The sequence below is a fragment of the Hermetia illucens genome, chromosome 4 (genome assembly GCF_905115235.1).
Source record: "Hermetia illucens chromosome 4, iHerIll2.2.curated.20191125, whole genome shotgun sequence".
In the NCBI taxonomy this organism is placed as follows: domain Eukaryota; kingdom Metazoa; phylum Arthropoda; class Insecta; order Diptera; family Stratiomyidae; genus Hermetia; species Hermetia illucens.
Genome location: NC_051852.1, coordinates 145,490,472 through 145,504,007, shown reverse-complemented (window position 1 = coordinate 145,504,007; position 13,536 = coordinate 145,490,472). Strand labels below are relative to the sequence as shown.

The following is a 13,536-nucleotide window of genomic DNA, read 5'->3' as shown; positions in this document are numbered from 1 at the left end:
GGTGATTGCATTACAGCGTGGTCTAGGCAAAGAATAATTTGAGGTATAGCCTTCTTTGAGGGAAAAACGTAAATGGAGGACTTGGTCTTTTTTTCCGTGGTTTCTGGATACTGAGCACCAAGGAGCAAGACGATTCGACGGTTGGAACTTCCCGAGTTTTTAAAATCTCTATTCGTTGTAAATTGTCCTGATTTAATGACTGGATGACAAGCTTTTACCTCGAATCGATAGCCTCAAAGTCCTTAAGGTTGAAAATGGTTGAAAATTTTAAAATCCAGGGAGCGGTTTGAATTTAGGAAAACAGATAAACTTTGTATAAAAAACGTATTTAATGGATGTGTACAGAATTTTTACTCCTCTTATGTCAGATAATTTTTTGGTTAGCTTCCAGTTTATTCCTTTATTCAGTTAATCCTGCGAATACTGCTAATAGTTTTTGTTAGTCATATTATAGTTTCAACTACCTTAAATATGCTTGAATACTCGCAACTGTTATCTACTTTAATCAACCACTAAAACTGATCCTTATTTTACACCCTTTATCTGATTAGTAAATATTCAATGCTGAAACGATGTATCCTTGCATAATTATGTAGAAAGGATTTCATGGTCTTATTGCTTTCCTTTCGCCATCAGATCTCGAACCATTTTGATGTACGCAATATTGCCCTTTTCATTTGCTTCCTTGTAGTACGGCAGAGCCTTAATTCGCTCGAACCACGCAAGTAGTTTCGGATATTTAGCTGGATCAGCCGGGACAAACTCGAACAAAGCAGAGATACTGGCACCACAGGCTAGATCTGCAATCGTCAGAGAGTCACCAACCAAGTACAGATCCTTCTCCAAAAACTTCTCCATATGCACGTACGCTTTATTAACATCATCGATAGTTTCCGGCGAAATAGTTGATTTGTTTTGCGTATAAACTGGCATCTGCAAAAAGTTTATAATTTGTCATGATCAGATTTATTCCGATCTCAGATCGCGGAAGCAATCATAGTACTCACCACAATACCGCGGATACAAAGCCCGTACAAGACACCATTATCGAAATGCAAACGCTGATTGATTCTTGCACGTTTGCGGATATCATTCTTGGGGAAAAGGCTATCGTCCTTTGCGTATTTTTCGACGAGATACGGAGCAATCGCGTGGCTTTCCCAAAGGTATTCCCCATTGTCATCCAATGTAGGAATGGTGTGCTGTGGGTTCATTTTCAAGTACTCTTCCTTCAAGTGATCCCCGGCGAAAAGATCAATTTCTCGGTACTCAATATCGAGATCTATAGCCTTAGCCACCATAAGGACACTTCGTACCACCGTGCTGATCTCCATACCGTACAAAATTGGCTTCCCCATTTTAGATTTGATTGGATTCGATATGACTAAATTAGATTCTAGCGCAGCTAGGCGGACTGAGATGCGTCTTCAACGAGAATTTGAAAGAAACTAATTCTCTGCTCGCTAGAGTCATTGTACACCGGCTAGACCATGGGAAGGCTGTAGATACGCTTATCTGAATATGAACTTAGACAACAACTCATTCAGCGATAACATCGTGAAGCCTCAGCGTTTATCAGCCATGATGGTTGCTATGAGAGCTAATAAACACTGACCGAGCTCAACAGAACTATTGCATTCGATGTGGGAGTGTGCACGTATGTGAGCATTCCCATTGATTATCTATCTCATGACCGTAATGAAGAAGATTGAATATTCAGAATTGAGCGGAATTGAGTATGCAGAGCCGTATTCATATCATCTTTCAGTAACTTTGATTTGATTCCCCTAACCTTGAGGTCTCCAGAAATTGAATGTCATGATGATGAGTAACATTTGAATGGTTTGTAGTGCATACGTTTATAGCCTTATTTACACATTCTGACGAAATTATGAAGACCCCTAACAGTTGCTAAATAGATAAGAGTGATAACACCCAGAGCGGTTTTGACCGAACCATTCACCGTGTTTGATAATTATTTAGAAAAATGGTTCTACCGCGATTTTAACGTTTTGTAGATATTTTCCAAAAGTCGTCATCTTGATTATATGAATGCATATATGCATATGTGTGTTTCAGAGATGGTATCATTTAAGGGGTTATATACAGTTAGAAGGCCGAAAAAAAGCGAATTTTCCAGAATTTTTTTTGAGAAACCTTTTAAAGTTATTGATCTAAATATTTGAACATATATTATGGTATCTTTTAACAATATTTTCAGACTTAAAACTAGTAAAAATATTTATTTGGACAGGAGCTACAGCTGATCTCCGGAAGCTCCTCTCAAAAAAAAGACGTTTTGCGGTGACCACTATATCACTGAACTGGAACCTCTGAAATTAAAAAACCAAACAGATTTCGTTAAAGTAATGTTAAATGTAGTAATTAATCGAAGGAATAAGCAAAATAATTTTTTTTGACAAAATGGTGGTTTTTAGAAAAAAAAAATTGATTTTCGACCAAAATTTCGGCTTTAAATTCTTTATAAAAAAAAAGTATTAATCGGTAAGATAAAATCTTCGATCAATTGTGTGTGTGTGTGTGTGTATGGTGGGGAGAAGCTACAGCTTCCGAGCACTCAGGCCGTGTTGGCCCATTGTACTCGCGTCCCCCGTCTAACGGAATATTCCGGATTCGTTAACGTATCGTAGGATTTCCGTTAGTGGATGTGATGCTACCCGTCGTAATTGGAGAACATCGGCACCAAAGATCTGATGCCTGATGCGTCCATAGGCGGGGCATTCACATAGGAAATGCTCCGTGGATTCCGCTTCCTCATTACAGGAGGGACACGTATCATCTTCGGTAATTCCTATTCTGAACATATGCCCAGCTAGTGAATTATGGCCTGTCAGAATGCCCACAATACACCTGCAAGTCCTCCTGCTTTTCGACAGGATAAACTTTGCGGTACGTATGTTGGGTTCTGGCAGGAAAAGTTTGGTGTGTCAAGCAGCATTTAGGCTCTGCCACCTGTCATTATGGGAAACTTGTTCCCAGTTTTTGAAAACAGATTTAGCCAATGCTACTGATACCCCAATTGCTGGCTCCGGTCCCTGCATAGGAGAGATTGACCCCTCTTTCGCTAAAGCATCCGAGATTTCATTTCCCTCTATGCCACAGTGACCAGGTACCCAGAGTAGTTCCACCGTATTGAATCTAGACATAGAGTTCAAACGGTTTCTGCCTTCCTGAACGATTTTCGAGGTGATCAAAGGACTGCTCAATGCCCTCAGTGCAGCTTGACTGTCACTGCAGATTGCGATGCGCCTGCCCTTCAACCGCTCGTCAATCACCCAGTTTGCCACCCTTAGGATCGCATAAACTTCGGCTTGAAAAACCGTTGCATATTGTCCCAAAGGAAAAGCCCACTTCTCGTTTTTATTCGAGAGGTAGACTCCGGCTCCAGAACCCTCTTCTGATTTTGAGCCATCGGTGTAGAAGACTTCCGTATATCCCTCCACGCATTCCTCTGGGTCTTCCCAGTCCTCTCTACGCTTCAGGGTAACTACATATCTTCTACCAAACAGATGTATTGGGACACGAGAATCGGAAGGCATTGTAAGAACTGGATTCAGTCCTCCCAATAACTCTTCCAATGCTCTGTGCCCCCCACATCCGTTGTTTTCCCATAGATCTAATCGAATTAGCCTATGAGCTGCTCTCATTGCAGTGCTTTGAATAAATATATCCAGGGGCTGCAAATTGAGTAGTGCATTCAGAGCTGCGCCGGATGTCGTGCTCATGGCACCAGTGATACCCAGACAAACAGTTCCTTGCAGTGCAGCTAGTTTACCTTCGATCAATTACTAAAAAAAAAAAAATATATTTAAGAAGCTCGTGTCAAAATTTGAGATCAATCGATTTAGTCGTTTTTGAGTAATGTTGGTCACCGACTTTGAAAACACCATTTTGAGAAAAACGCGTTTAAAGTTTGAAGAGCACTTTACATAAGGTGAAAATTTTTTTTTTCAACTTACATGGAGTCGGCAGCTTCTCCTAACTCGAGCTGATGTTGTTTGCGAGCCATTCTTCCATCTCGGGTGCTCTCACGCGCTCTGATATCGGAAATGGTCATGCGCTGCTCATCTTCTTTTTCAGCATATGAATGCGCATTGGGTCCAAGTGTGATTCCTATTGCCTTCATATAATATAATAGTGATGCCATTCCTTAATCCACAAAATTTTGCTGCACCTTTTAACCCTAATCCGAGGACTCTCATGGCAAATAAAAATCGTCGATTTATTTCATAAGAGTGCGCGACAAAAGGACTAGAATTTATGTTACGATCTGCACACTTATCACACAGCAAAAGAATTTTAAAACCAAGTACTCGTCCAGAAGCAGTTTGACATTTCACATATTCAGAAATTGCTGCAAACACTGTTATAAAATTTAAAATGCGATACTCAACAGACGGATCACGCGGAACTGAGATTTCCTTTTGTTCTTTAAATTTTTTTGCCGAGGCACTGAAACTACTTTCATCCGTTTCGGCTGTTTTTGGATTAAAAACATTTTTTCGCTTTTTTGGTCTCGACTTACGTATGTTAAGAGATTTTCTCATTTCTCTAGAAGCCTTCATTTTCAAATTACAAATAGAATTTTAACGAACTCGCAAGTTTACTGCTTGGCTTAGCTGCTTATACTGACTACCACTCTTAAATATTTTCCAGTTTGGGGAGAGCAAAATTAAAATTTACCTTCCAGGTATAAAAACGACAATAACACACTGATGTTTTACCCATCTAAATACATTAGAAGGGAACATTTAGAATAGGTAGGTGCACAAAAGGGACACAGCATTCCAGGTAAGCGCTGCCGCTCCGGCCTTATGCTTCCAACCGCTCTGAAACGCCTTTTAAAATTTGCATGTAACTTCGAAAATATTCACCGGAACGATATGAAATTTTCTGTGTGCATTCTTAAATATATGTACATTAAGAAAATAAAATAAAAAAAAAATCGTTTTTATGAAAATTCTAACTGTATATAACCCCTTAAGGGGGTCATCCTGTGTGTCGGGTTGGAGAAATCGATTTTTTTTTGCATGAATTGTATCTATATGTAGTGGAGAATACGTGGGCAAAGAGATTTTCCGATATTCCGAGTCGTTCAGAAATCACAGGGTTAAACAGGTAAGGAGTTTGCAGCCGCGTCTAGAGTACTCGATGAGAAAGAGCAACGAATCTTTTTTTACCTGTTAGTTTTTTACCTGGGTCTTATAAATTCGAACACAGGTATAAATATAACAAGTCGGGAAACCGGAAGCTAGACGCTTCAGGTATGAAAGGTTTTGTGTATTTCTTTCATAAAGAGATTTGAATGTGCATTTGCCCCATTAGCATGTAGCATGAATATATTATGTGAAAATTTCCACTTTCAAGTGATATTGATATTCATAGCTTGAATTTGCAGAGAAGCGACAGTTTTGACCTAGCTAATAGTGCGATTTTCACCAAATTTGGCAAGAATATGCTCTATACTGTAGCCTACATTGTTGCAAAATTTTGTGGTTCTAGGGTGAACTTAAGGGGGTTTTTCCTGTCAAGTACTAAAAATTATAGTAATGTACTATTATTAACTTTATTTGAACAGGTATCGATATGGAGGGTATTTCGGAGCCTAGGCACCATATAGTGGCAGCTCCCTGATTTTTTTCAAATTTTTCGGTTGAGAATGGGTTCGTTAAAAAAAGGACCACTTTCAACCCCCCACGCTCCCCACCTTTTCAACAAATGTCAAAACTAAGACCGGCTTCGAAAAATACTAACCGAGACCTTTAATTTGATACCCCACATGACTATATTTGATGAAAAAAAAAATTAAACCCCTCTTTTGCATGTATGGGGACCCCCCCTTAAATTCAACGTAAAAGGATGTAACTCACTATATGCGTGAGCGTTCACAGTTTCCACCTTTCTACCAAATTTGGTGCCAATCGCTACAACCGTCTCCGAGAAAAATGCGTGTGACGGACAGACAGACAGACAGACGGACAGACAGACAGTAAACCGATTTTAATAAGGTTTTGTGTTTACACAAAACCTTAAAAAGATGGAAAACCAATCAATCGTCTAAACTTACTTGCTGTTTGGAATAAAAAGGATAATCAAGTCTAGAGTGAGCACTGAAAGGCTTTCAAGCTATACTCAGTATAGTAAGTATTGTGCTGTTTGTGTGTTCAGTGATTTTTTAAAATGGATCGTACGAAGGGAGATCGCTTTAACGTTCAACGTCATGCTCGCACTAAAAAACGAGTATTTCATGGGAATCGATACTTATCAGAGAAGAAAAAGGACTTCGCATCAACATCAGCAAAGAAACTTTTAGCAAGCATGAACATGGATGGCCCAACTGCGACAAGTTTTATATTGTATATTGGATTTTGCTGGAGTTTTCCCCGGTATTTCTGCAAATTTCTGCAAATAATAAAATATAGGTAGTATTAAAAAAAAATGCGTAGGACATGTCGAGAAAAGAATGGGAACGCGACTTAGAAATGCAAAGAAGAATCACAAAGGCATTGGTGGAAAAGGGGCTGGAAAACTTACTGATAAGGTTATTAACGACCTCACTACATTTTTGGGCTAGCTATTCGTCGACACGCAAATTCGATAGAAGGAATGAAGCAAGAAATTTGGGTAACTTTCATCCATAAATGTTCTACAGACGAAAATCCTCAGCATTAAAATTGTCCAGCAGGCGAGGACAGTTGGTACAAATGGCGCAAAGCGGAAGCTAAAGGAGAACTGGATAGTTTCCACCACGAGAAGGCACCTTTGACTGAAGAAGTTCAAACAGTCATCAAACCAATCTACGAAGATTTGTCACGAGATGATCTGTTGAACAAATGTTTAGGAGCAGAGACCCGGAATAACAATGGGTCGTTAAATGCATTGATCTGGACTTTCGCTCCTAAACACCTTCATTCTGGGGCCAAGGTCGTAGAAATAGCCACTTTTCTGGCTGTAATTATTTTCAATGCAGGATTCAATGGCATTCTCAAAATCCTAGTGACAATGGGATGTCAAGTTGGTCACATATGTCAGGTTTATGTTGACCGCCGTAAAGAAGCGCGAATTTGGCGGTCCGAATGACGATCGACTGACCTCGCTAAAAGAGCCAGAATTGAAACCAGAGAGCAACAATCGGCCTTACAAGATTTTTTTGAAGAAACGGAGGGTGCTCTCTATGGACCAGGTATAGCAGATTAATGGTGAGTTAAAATTTTACTGTTGATAATCACATTTAAATTTTCAAATGTGTTTTTCTCAAAACTGCATCTTGAAAATCGGCTGCCACCATAGCTCAAAAACTATCCAACCGAATTCTTTGAAATTTTCACGACTTCTTTAATACATATTTCTACGGTCCGCAAACTAGGATAATTGCAATCGGATGGGTCGTTTTTTTTAGCCGTAAAAAAACACCAAAATCCTAAAAATTAAGTTTAAAAGCCCACCAAAAATTTACCTTTTAATATTTTCTAATTATCCTAGTTTGCGGACCGTGGAATATTGTCGACATTAAAATGCCGTTTAGTTTTTTTCCCTCAGATGAACACAGCGCCCTCCAGCGTGGCAGCTTTTTTTGGGGATGGGTGCATAGGTTGACACGTATTCCGAAAACTAGCTACGATATCAAGCTGAAAAATTTATCACATATACTAGAGGTACCAATAAACATACGGTGAAAAAATCACGTTTCTACCTTTATCCAGTCCTTCAAAATAATTTTTCAAAAAAAGGCAAAAAAAAGGTCTTCACACGGGATGACCCCCTTAAGGGGATGATAAATACCTCATTAACAAGATTTTATAGAAAAGATTTCTAAATAAATGGAAGAAACCGCTCTACACAAATTGCAGGAGTTGTACAATACAGTTCCGCGGGGATCGTCGCCTCATCCATGAGAGCTAAAACTTATCGAGTGTTACGCGATTGAGAATCATGGCCAAGTGCTATTAAGTTAATCGATGATGAGACCCTTATTGTTAATGTCCCGCACGGGTTCATCGAAAGATATATGACAATCTATCTTATTCAAATCAGTTCTATTTGCTCTCCTGGCCAACACAATGGACAATTTCCTTTTGTGGGGGGTACGCTACGCTATACCTCTCGTCTTTGTTATAGGGGTCAAAAAATTACGCAACAGGGCGATGCGCAAACGTTGCATTGTGCAATTGCATTTCCAATACACTTGGTAAATCTGAGTGTAACTCCGCGGTATTTCTAGTGATTAAATTATTTAAAATAATAAAAACTTGTTTTTCCTATTCGCTAGTGTTCATTTTTATTTTGCAAATACCGATATTTCGGGAAACACTTTTTCCCTTTATCAGGACTAACAAGACTTGTTAGCATTGAGTGAAGTGAAAAACAAGCTTTTATTATTTTAAATAACACTTGGTAAAATTTTGTTCAAACATTTGTGGCGCGGCAGGATCCGCAGCATTCGAAATTTATTTCGAATTTTGCGGATGCGGACGGGTAGATGGCGCGGAACTCTCCACTCATTTTAGAACTCGCCACGGGAGTGGAGGATTAGCGGTGAGAAAGTGCCGTTGGTTGGGACAGAAAGGACCGCGTGGAAATAAGCTGGTCTGGTCTAACTCCAACCGTGGCATGTAACACAACGCGAGGGCCGTGTGAATGCATTTTGTGATTTTAATCAAAGGTTAAATTGATTGGATTATTAGGGAAAAGTGAAAATTGTGTTAAAAGCGTCTTAGTGTGTCCCATTCGCATTGCTGAAAATTGAATTAATAAATGAGAAAGAAATACTAGTTGGGTATATGAGTACTTGTCATAATTCAGAACATTCTAGATCTTGTATCGAAAGCAGAATATCGGTTAATGAACAAAACAAAGACACACGGAAGATCAGCAAATTGGTGACCCCGACGTGATCTGAACACGCAACCTTCTGATCTGGAGTCAGGTTTGTGCAATGCGGCGTAAACCTTTCAAAGGTTCATTCACTCAGTCCTGCGGAACCTCGCTTTCTGTTTCGTATATTTGGATGATGTTTTGGTCGCTTCTTCCACTGAGTCTGAGCACTTAACCCATCTCGAGTGCATTTTTCAACGTCTCCTTGAGGCCGGTTTAGTCCTAAACGTTGAGAAATGCAAATTACTTCAAAAACAGGTGAGATTCCTCGGCCACTCCATTTCCCCTGAAGGAATGCAGCCCGACCCAGACAAGGTGCAAGCAATTGCAAGCTTCCCGCGTCCGAAGACAGTGAGGGAGTTGAGGAGGTTCTTGGGCATGCTAAACTTCTACCGTCGTTTCTTGCCAAAGCCGCCCATCACCAGTCCGTTTTGAACGCGTACTTGTCTGGACCCAAAACAAAAGACACACGAGAGATTGTGTGGTCTGAAGAGGCTGTCCGCGCGTTCGATAAATCCCGACAGCAACTGGTTGATGCTACACTCTTGGCATTTCCTCTGCAAGATGCACCCCTAGCCCTAGTTACAAGTTGGAAATGGTACGAATAACATGTCATCAAGCGCAATTGCATTCAAGAATTCCATTTATCTTCCCTTCTTCATTATAAAAATTGTTTGAGGATGAACCCAAATACTTTCGAAAATCTTTTGCAAATAGTATTACTCGCCGCCCAAACTCGAGGAAAAATTCTGGTAAGGGTTAAATTTCTAATCTCATTTCCGGTGGAGATGATGAGTTAACGGAGGGGAGAGGGGGGTGGAAGGGGGTAAATTGCTGCTGTTTGGTCTGTCCTTTTTTACGGTCCTGAAGTATGTGTTTTTTTGTTTTTTTTTTGTCATCAGAGAACTAGCCTGAACTGTTTGATACATTACTTCGGGCTACCCCTCTGGCTTTCCCGGCAATAGGAGCCCTTAAGTTAGGGAATTCACCACCAGCAGGGGAGGGGAGGAAGGAAGTTATTAGTTCAGGAAACCCTTCACCATCCGGTCACTCCGCCGGTCGAGTTCAATGTTCTGCGCAATAAGAACAGTCCGAGCATAATGTGCAATGCGATTCCGGCTACCATCGATCTTCAGCATCTCTCTGCCAATGTTGTCTGGAGAGAGCTTCCCTGTGTCTATATAAAGCTGCTGACGAAAGCCGTCCCATCTATCGTAAGGGAAAACGGTGTGTTTAGCGTCGTCCGCTACTCCATTGAAGGACACACAACCAGGAGACCGTGCTTTCCCAAACCTGTGCAGGTAAGACTGAAAACATCCACGAGCAACCACGTCTCTTAAGTTCTCGCCCTTAAGGCGGTAGATAGCTTTGCGTTCCTTGGCAAGGAAGGCAACAAGGATCACTCCCGCGGTCACCATCACGGCCGGTTTGGAAGACAGTGTGATAAGCAGACACCACTCGCAAAGCACCCGGCCTCTCCACTTGAGCAAAGCGCTTACGATGAACCTCCTTGTGAAGGGCATCAGACCAAGGTATTTCACCGTTGGTTTTTACTCAATAGTTAACTTGTGACACCGGCACCCGTCAGTGTACCAAGTAATCAGTTGCTGGTTTAAGCCGTATGTAAAAACCATGCTCTGCAAGTTTGATGTTACTCCAACGTGTTTCAAACTTCTTATCGAAGTGAAACCTCATTGTCATGGTATTAATAATCCGGGGTTCCGCATAGAAAGAATATCAATCTTCCTTCGATTTAGGCAGCTTCCTGCCTCACTGATACTCCCGGCCATCCTCAAGATTACCCTCCTTGCCTACATCTGTATGTGCAGATGGAAATGAGTTAATCCCAGAAGGACCTCTAACGATGCCGTTTGGCATGTCCTCATTGCCCCACTGATGCACACGCAAGCCAGCCTTTGGAGTTTGTATAACTCTCTGGTTTGTGTGCTGAGTTCGGTTCTTTCTGCCAGATTACCGCCCCATAGGTAATCATTGGCTTTACTATTGCAGTGTATATCCAAAATAGTATCTTCGGGGTGTAAACCCATTTTGAAGGTTTTGTGTAAAACAAAACCATATTAAATTCGATTCACTGTCCGTTTGTCTGCCACACGCACTTTTCTCCAAAGCGGCTAATCCGATCCGAACGAAATTTGGTGGACAGATTGTATTATAGCTATGGAATCCCATGCACACAGCGAGTGACATAGAAGACAGCCTGCTGAATACACATGCCAACTTTCATGAAAATCCAACTATTAGTGTTATTTTTGAGAATTGTGGGGTCCTAAGTCCGCATCAACTTAATGCCGGACCGGACCAAATGGCAACTTACTCCCTCTTTTTTGGTCCACGGATCCCTCGATTAGGGCTTAGCACCCAAACTTTAAAAAATGTCAGGCGATGACGGCTTTACGGTTTCTTACCAGGGCAAAGGCAAATCGTCAGACGCTGCCTCACCTCTGCCCTGGGAGCAGCGTGACCGAAGCGACTGGCAGATGGTAAGTGCTCTTTTATATAACGAAATGGTCCGGTCCGGCATTAAGTTGATGCCGACTTAGGACTCTACAAGTCTCAAAAAAAAATATTTTCAGCTCTGGCCAAGCTCTGGTCAATAAGGCGGATTTGCGCACAATATAATTCGTAGTTATGTTGTGTTCCGCGAATTATATAAAGGAGCACTTCCTTACCATCTGCGAGCCTCTTCGGTCACGCTACTCCCAGGGCAGAGGTGAGGCAGCGTCTGAAGATTGGCCTCTGCCTTGGTAAGCAACCGTAAAGCCTGACATTTTCTTGTTTTTTTAACTATGAGTGTCAAAGTTATAGCAGTTCAAACTTATCAATTTCGTGCGATTAACAGCATCCCAAGCCACACAAATAAGATGCTGACGTCATAATTAAGGAAAATAATTAACATTCGAGTGAAATATTAAAATTCCATTCAAGAAGAATCTAATTCTCCCAGAGCTCCTTATTATATTTGATGTAGGTTAAATACTTTACGCATTTGCTAATAATATTAAACTCCGAGTGTGAAGCGTATGTGGTTCATTATTATCAATACAGGGCTTTCCATCAAATGATTTATTTAAATCGCTTTGTAAAAAATAGAGGGCCATGGAATTTCTAGCTATGTGATACGGAGCTGTCGTACACTCGTCGCTCCTCACATCTATTTCTTTTTCTTCAGCTTTTGTCCCATTTACAGGCGGGGTCGGCTCGTCGTGATCGGTTTCGTCATTTTATTTTATCAAATGCCAGATCAGGACGTAATCGCGAGGCCTTTAACTCCCCATCCAACGTATCAAGCAACCGTTGTTTAGACCGCCTTTTTGGTTGCTTACCATTCACTTCGATGTTCAGACCAAGTGAAGTGGTGAGTGAATTCTCGTTAGCACGACTTGCGTGACCATACCATCGAAGATGCCTCTCTCGCAATTTTTCCACGATCGGTGCAACCCCATAACGATCGCGGATATCCTCATTTCGGACGTGATCAAGACGTTACGCGCCACTAGTCCAACGCAGCATCTTTGCCTCCATTACCGCAAGACGCTGTTTATTGTCTTTTATAGTCGGCCAACACTCACAACCATAGAGGGCGACAGGACGGACGATATTGCCGTAAATTTTAGATTTGAGACAATCGTTACTACGTCGATCACAAAGAACACCAGGTGTGGAACGCCACTTCATCCAGGTTGCGTTAATGCGTGAAGCGATTTCATAACGGAGTTCTCCATTGGGTGATAGCGTTGATCCGAGGTGTTTAAACACTCTCAGTTCTGGGCAGATCACTGCCGCTGATAATTATTGTGCCTGTTTCATGTGGATCGGTCGTAAAACATTCAGTTTTGTTTAGATTCAATCTGAAACCGTGCTGCATGAGGCGATCACTCAGATAACGTGAAATTTTTATTGGGGAAAGAGATCCCCAAAGAGTAACATTGTTGTAAGCTGAGTTAAAGAGAGAGAAAGTGATCCGTGATGCTGAGGTAAATGCAAGAGGTACGATCCTCTTTAAGTCCACCCAACTACTGGCCTATGTTGACGATATCGACATCATGGGAAGAACGACCCGAGAGGTACAAACTGCCTTCATCCAGATTGAGCATGCGATTGGCGCGAGATCTTACTGTACAAGACAATGATCTTGCCAGTCCTCATGCATTTCTCCGAAGAATTTTTGGCCACTTAGATGAGGATGGACGATTCCGTAGTCTACATAACGACGAAATCTATGAGTAATACCATGACCGTCAGGTAGTGGATAAAATCCGGCTCAATAGGTTACGGTGGGCTGGTCACTTAATTCGTATGGATGAGGATGATCCATTCCGGAAAGTCCAAAAGGGCTATGTCTATTGTAGAAAAAGAAGACGGAGCAGACCCTGTTTGAGATGGAGCGATGGTGTAGGTCAGGGCGCCAGGCAGCTTTTAGGGATATCGAATTGGTGGACCTCGGCACAAAACCGGGATGTCTGGAGTTCCTTATTAATGCAGGCCTAGACCGGATACTGGTTGTCGCGCCGTTGATGATGATGATTATAGTTTCGCCTACTTCAAGCGTATTGAAGAACTGCAATTTTATTAACGTGAATTAGCAATTGAAAGTGATCCTCACTCCACAAACTTTTTATA

At 41.4% G+C, this 13,536-nt stretch overlaps 1 protein-coding gene across 1 annotated transcript; it reads right to left on the bottom strand.

The window, feature by feature from the left end:
- Positions 1–314: 314 nt before the first annotated feature.
- Positions 315–1,518, bottom strand: LOC119655766 (glutathione S-transferase 1-like). Its single transcript, XM_038061821.1, has 2 exons — positions 1,008–1,518; positions 315–933 (listed from the first exon to the last, which is right to left on the bottom strand). The coding sequence occupies exons 1-2, from the start codon at positions 1,356–1,358 to the stop codon at positions 613–615; spliced, it is 672 nt and encodes a 223-aa protein (XP_037917749.1). The 5' UTR covers positions 1,359–1,518; the 3' UTR covers positions 315–612.
- Between the last annotated feature and the right edge of the window lie 12,018 nt (positions 1,519–13,536).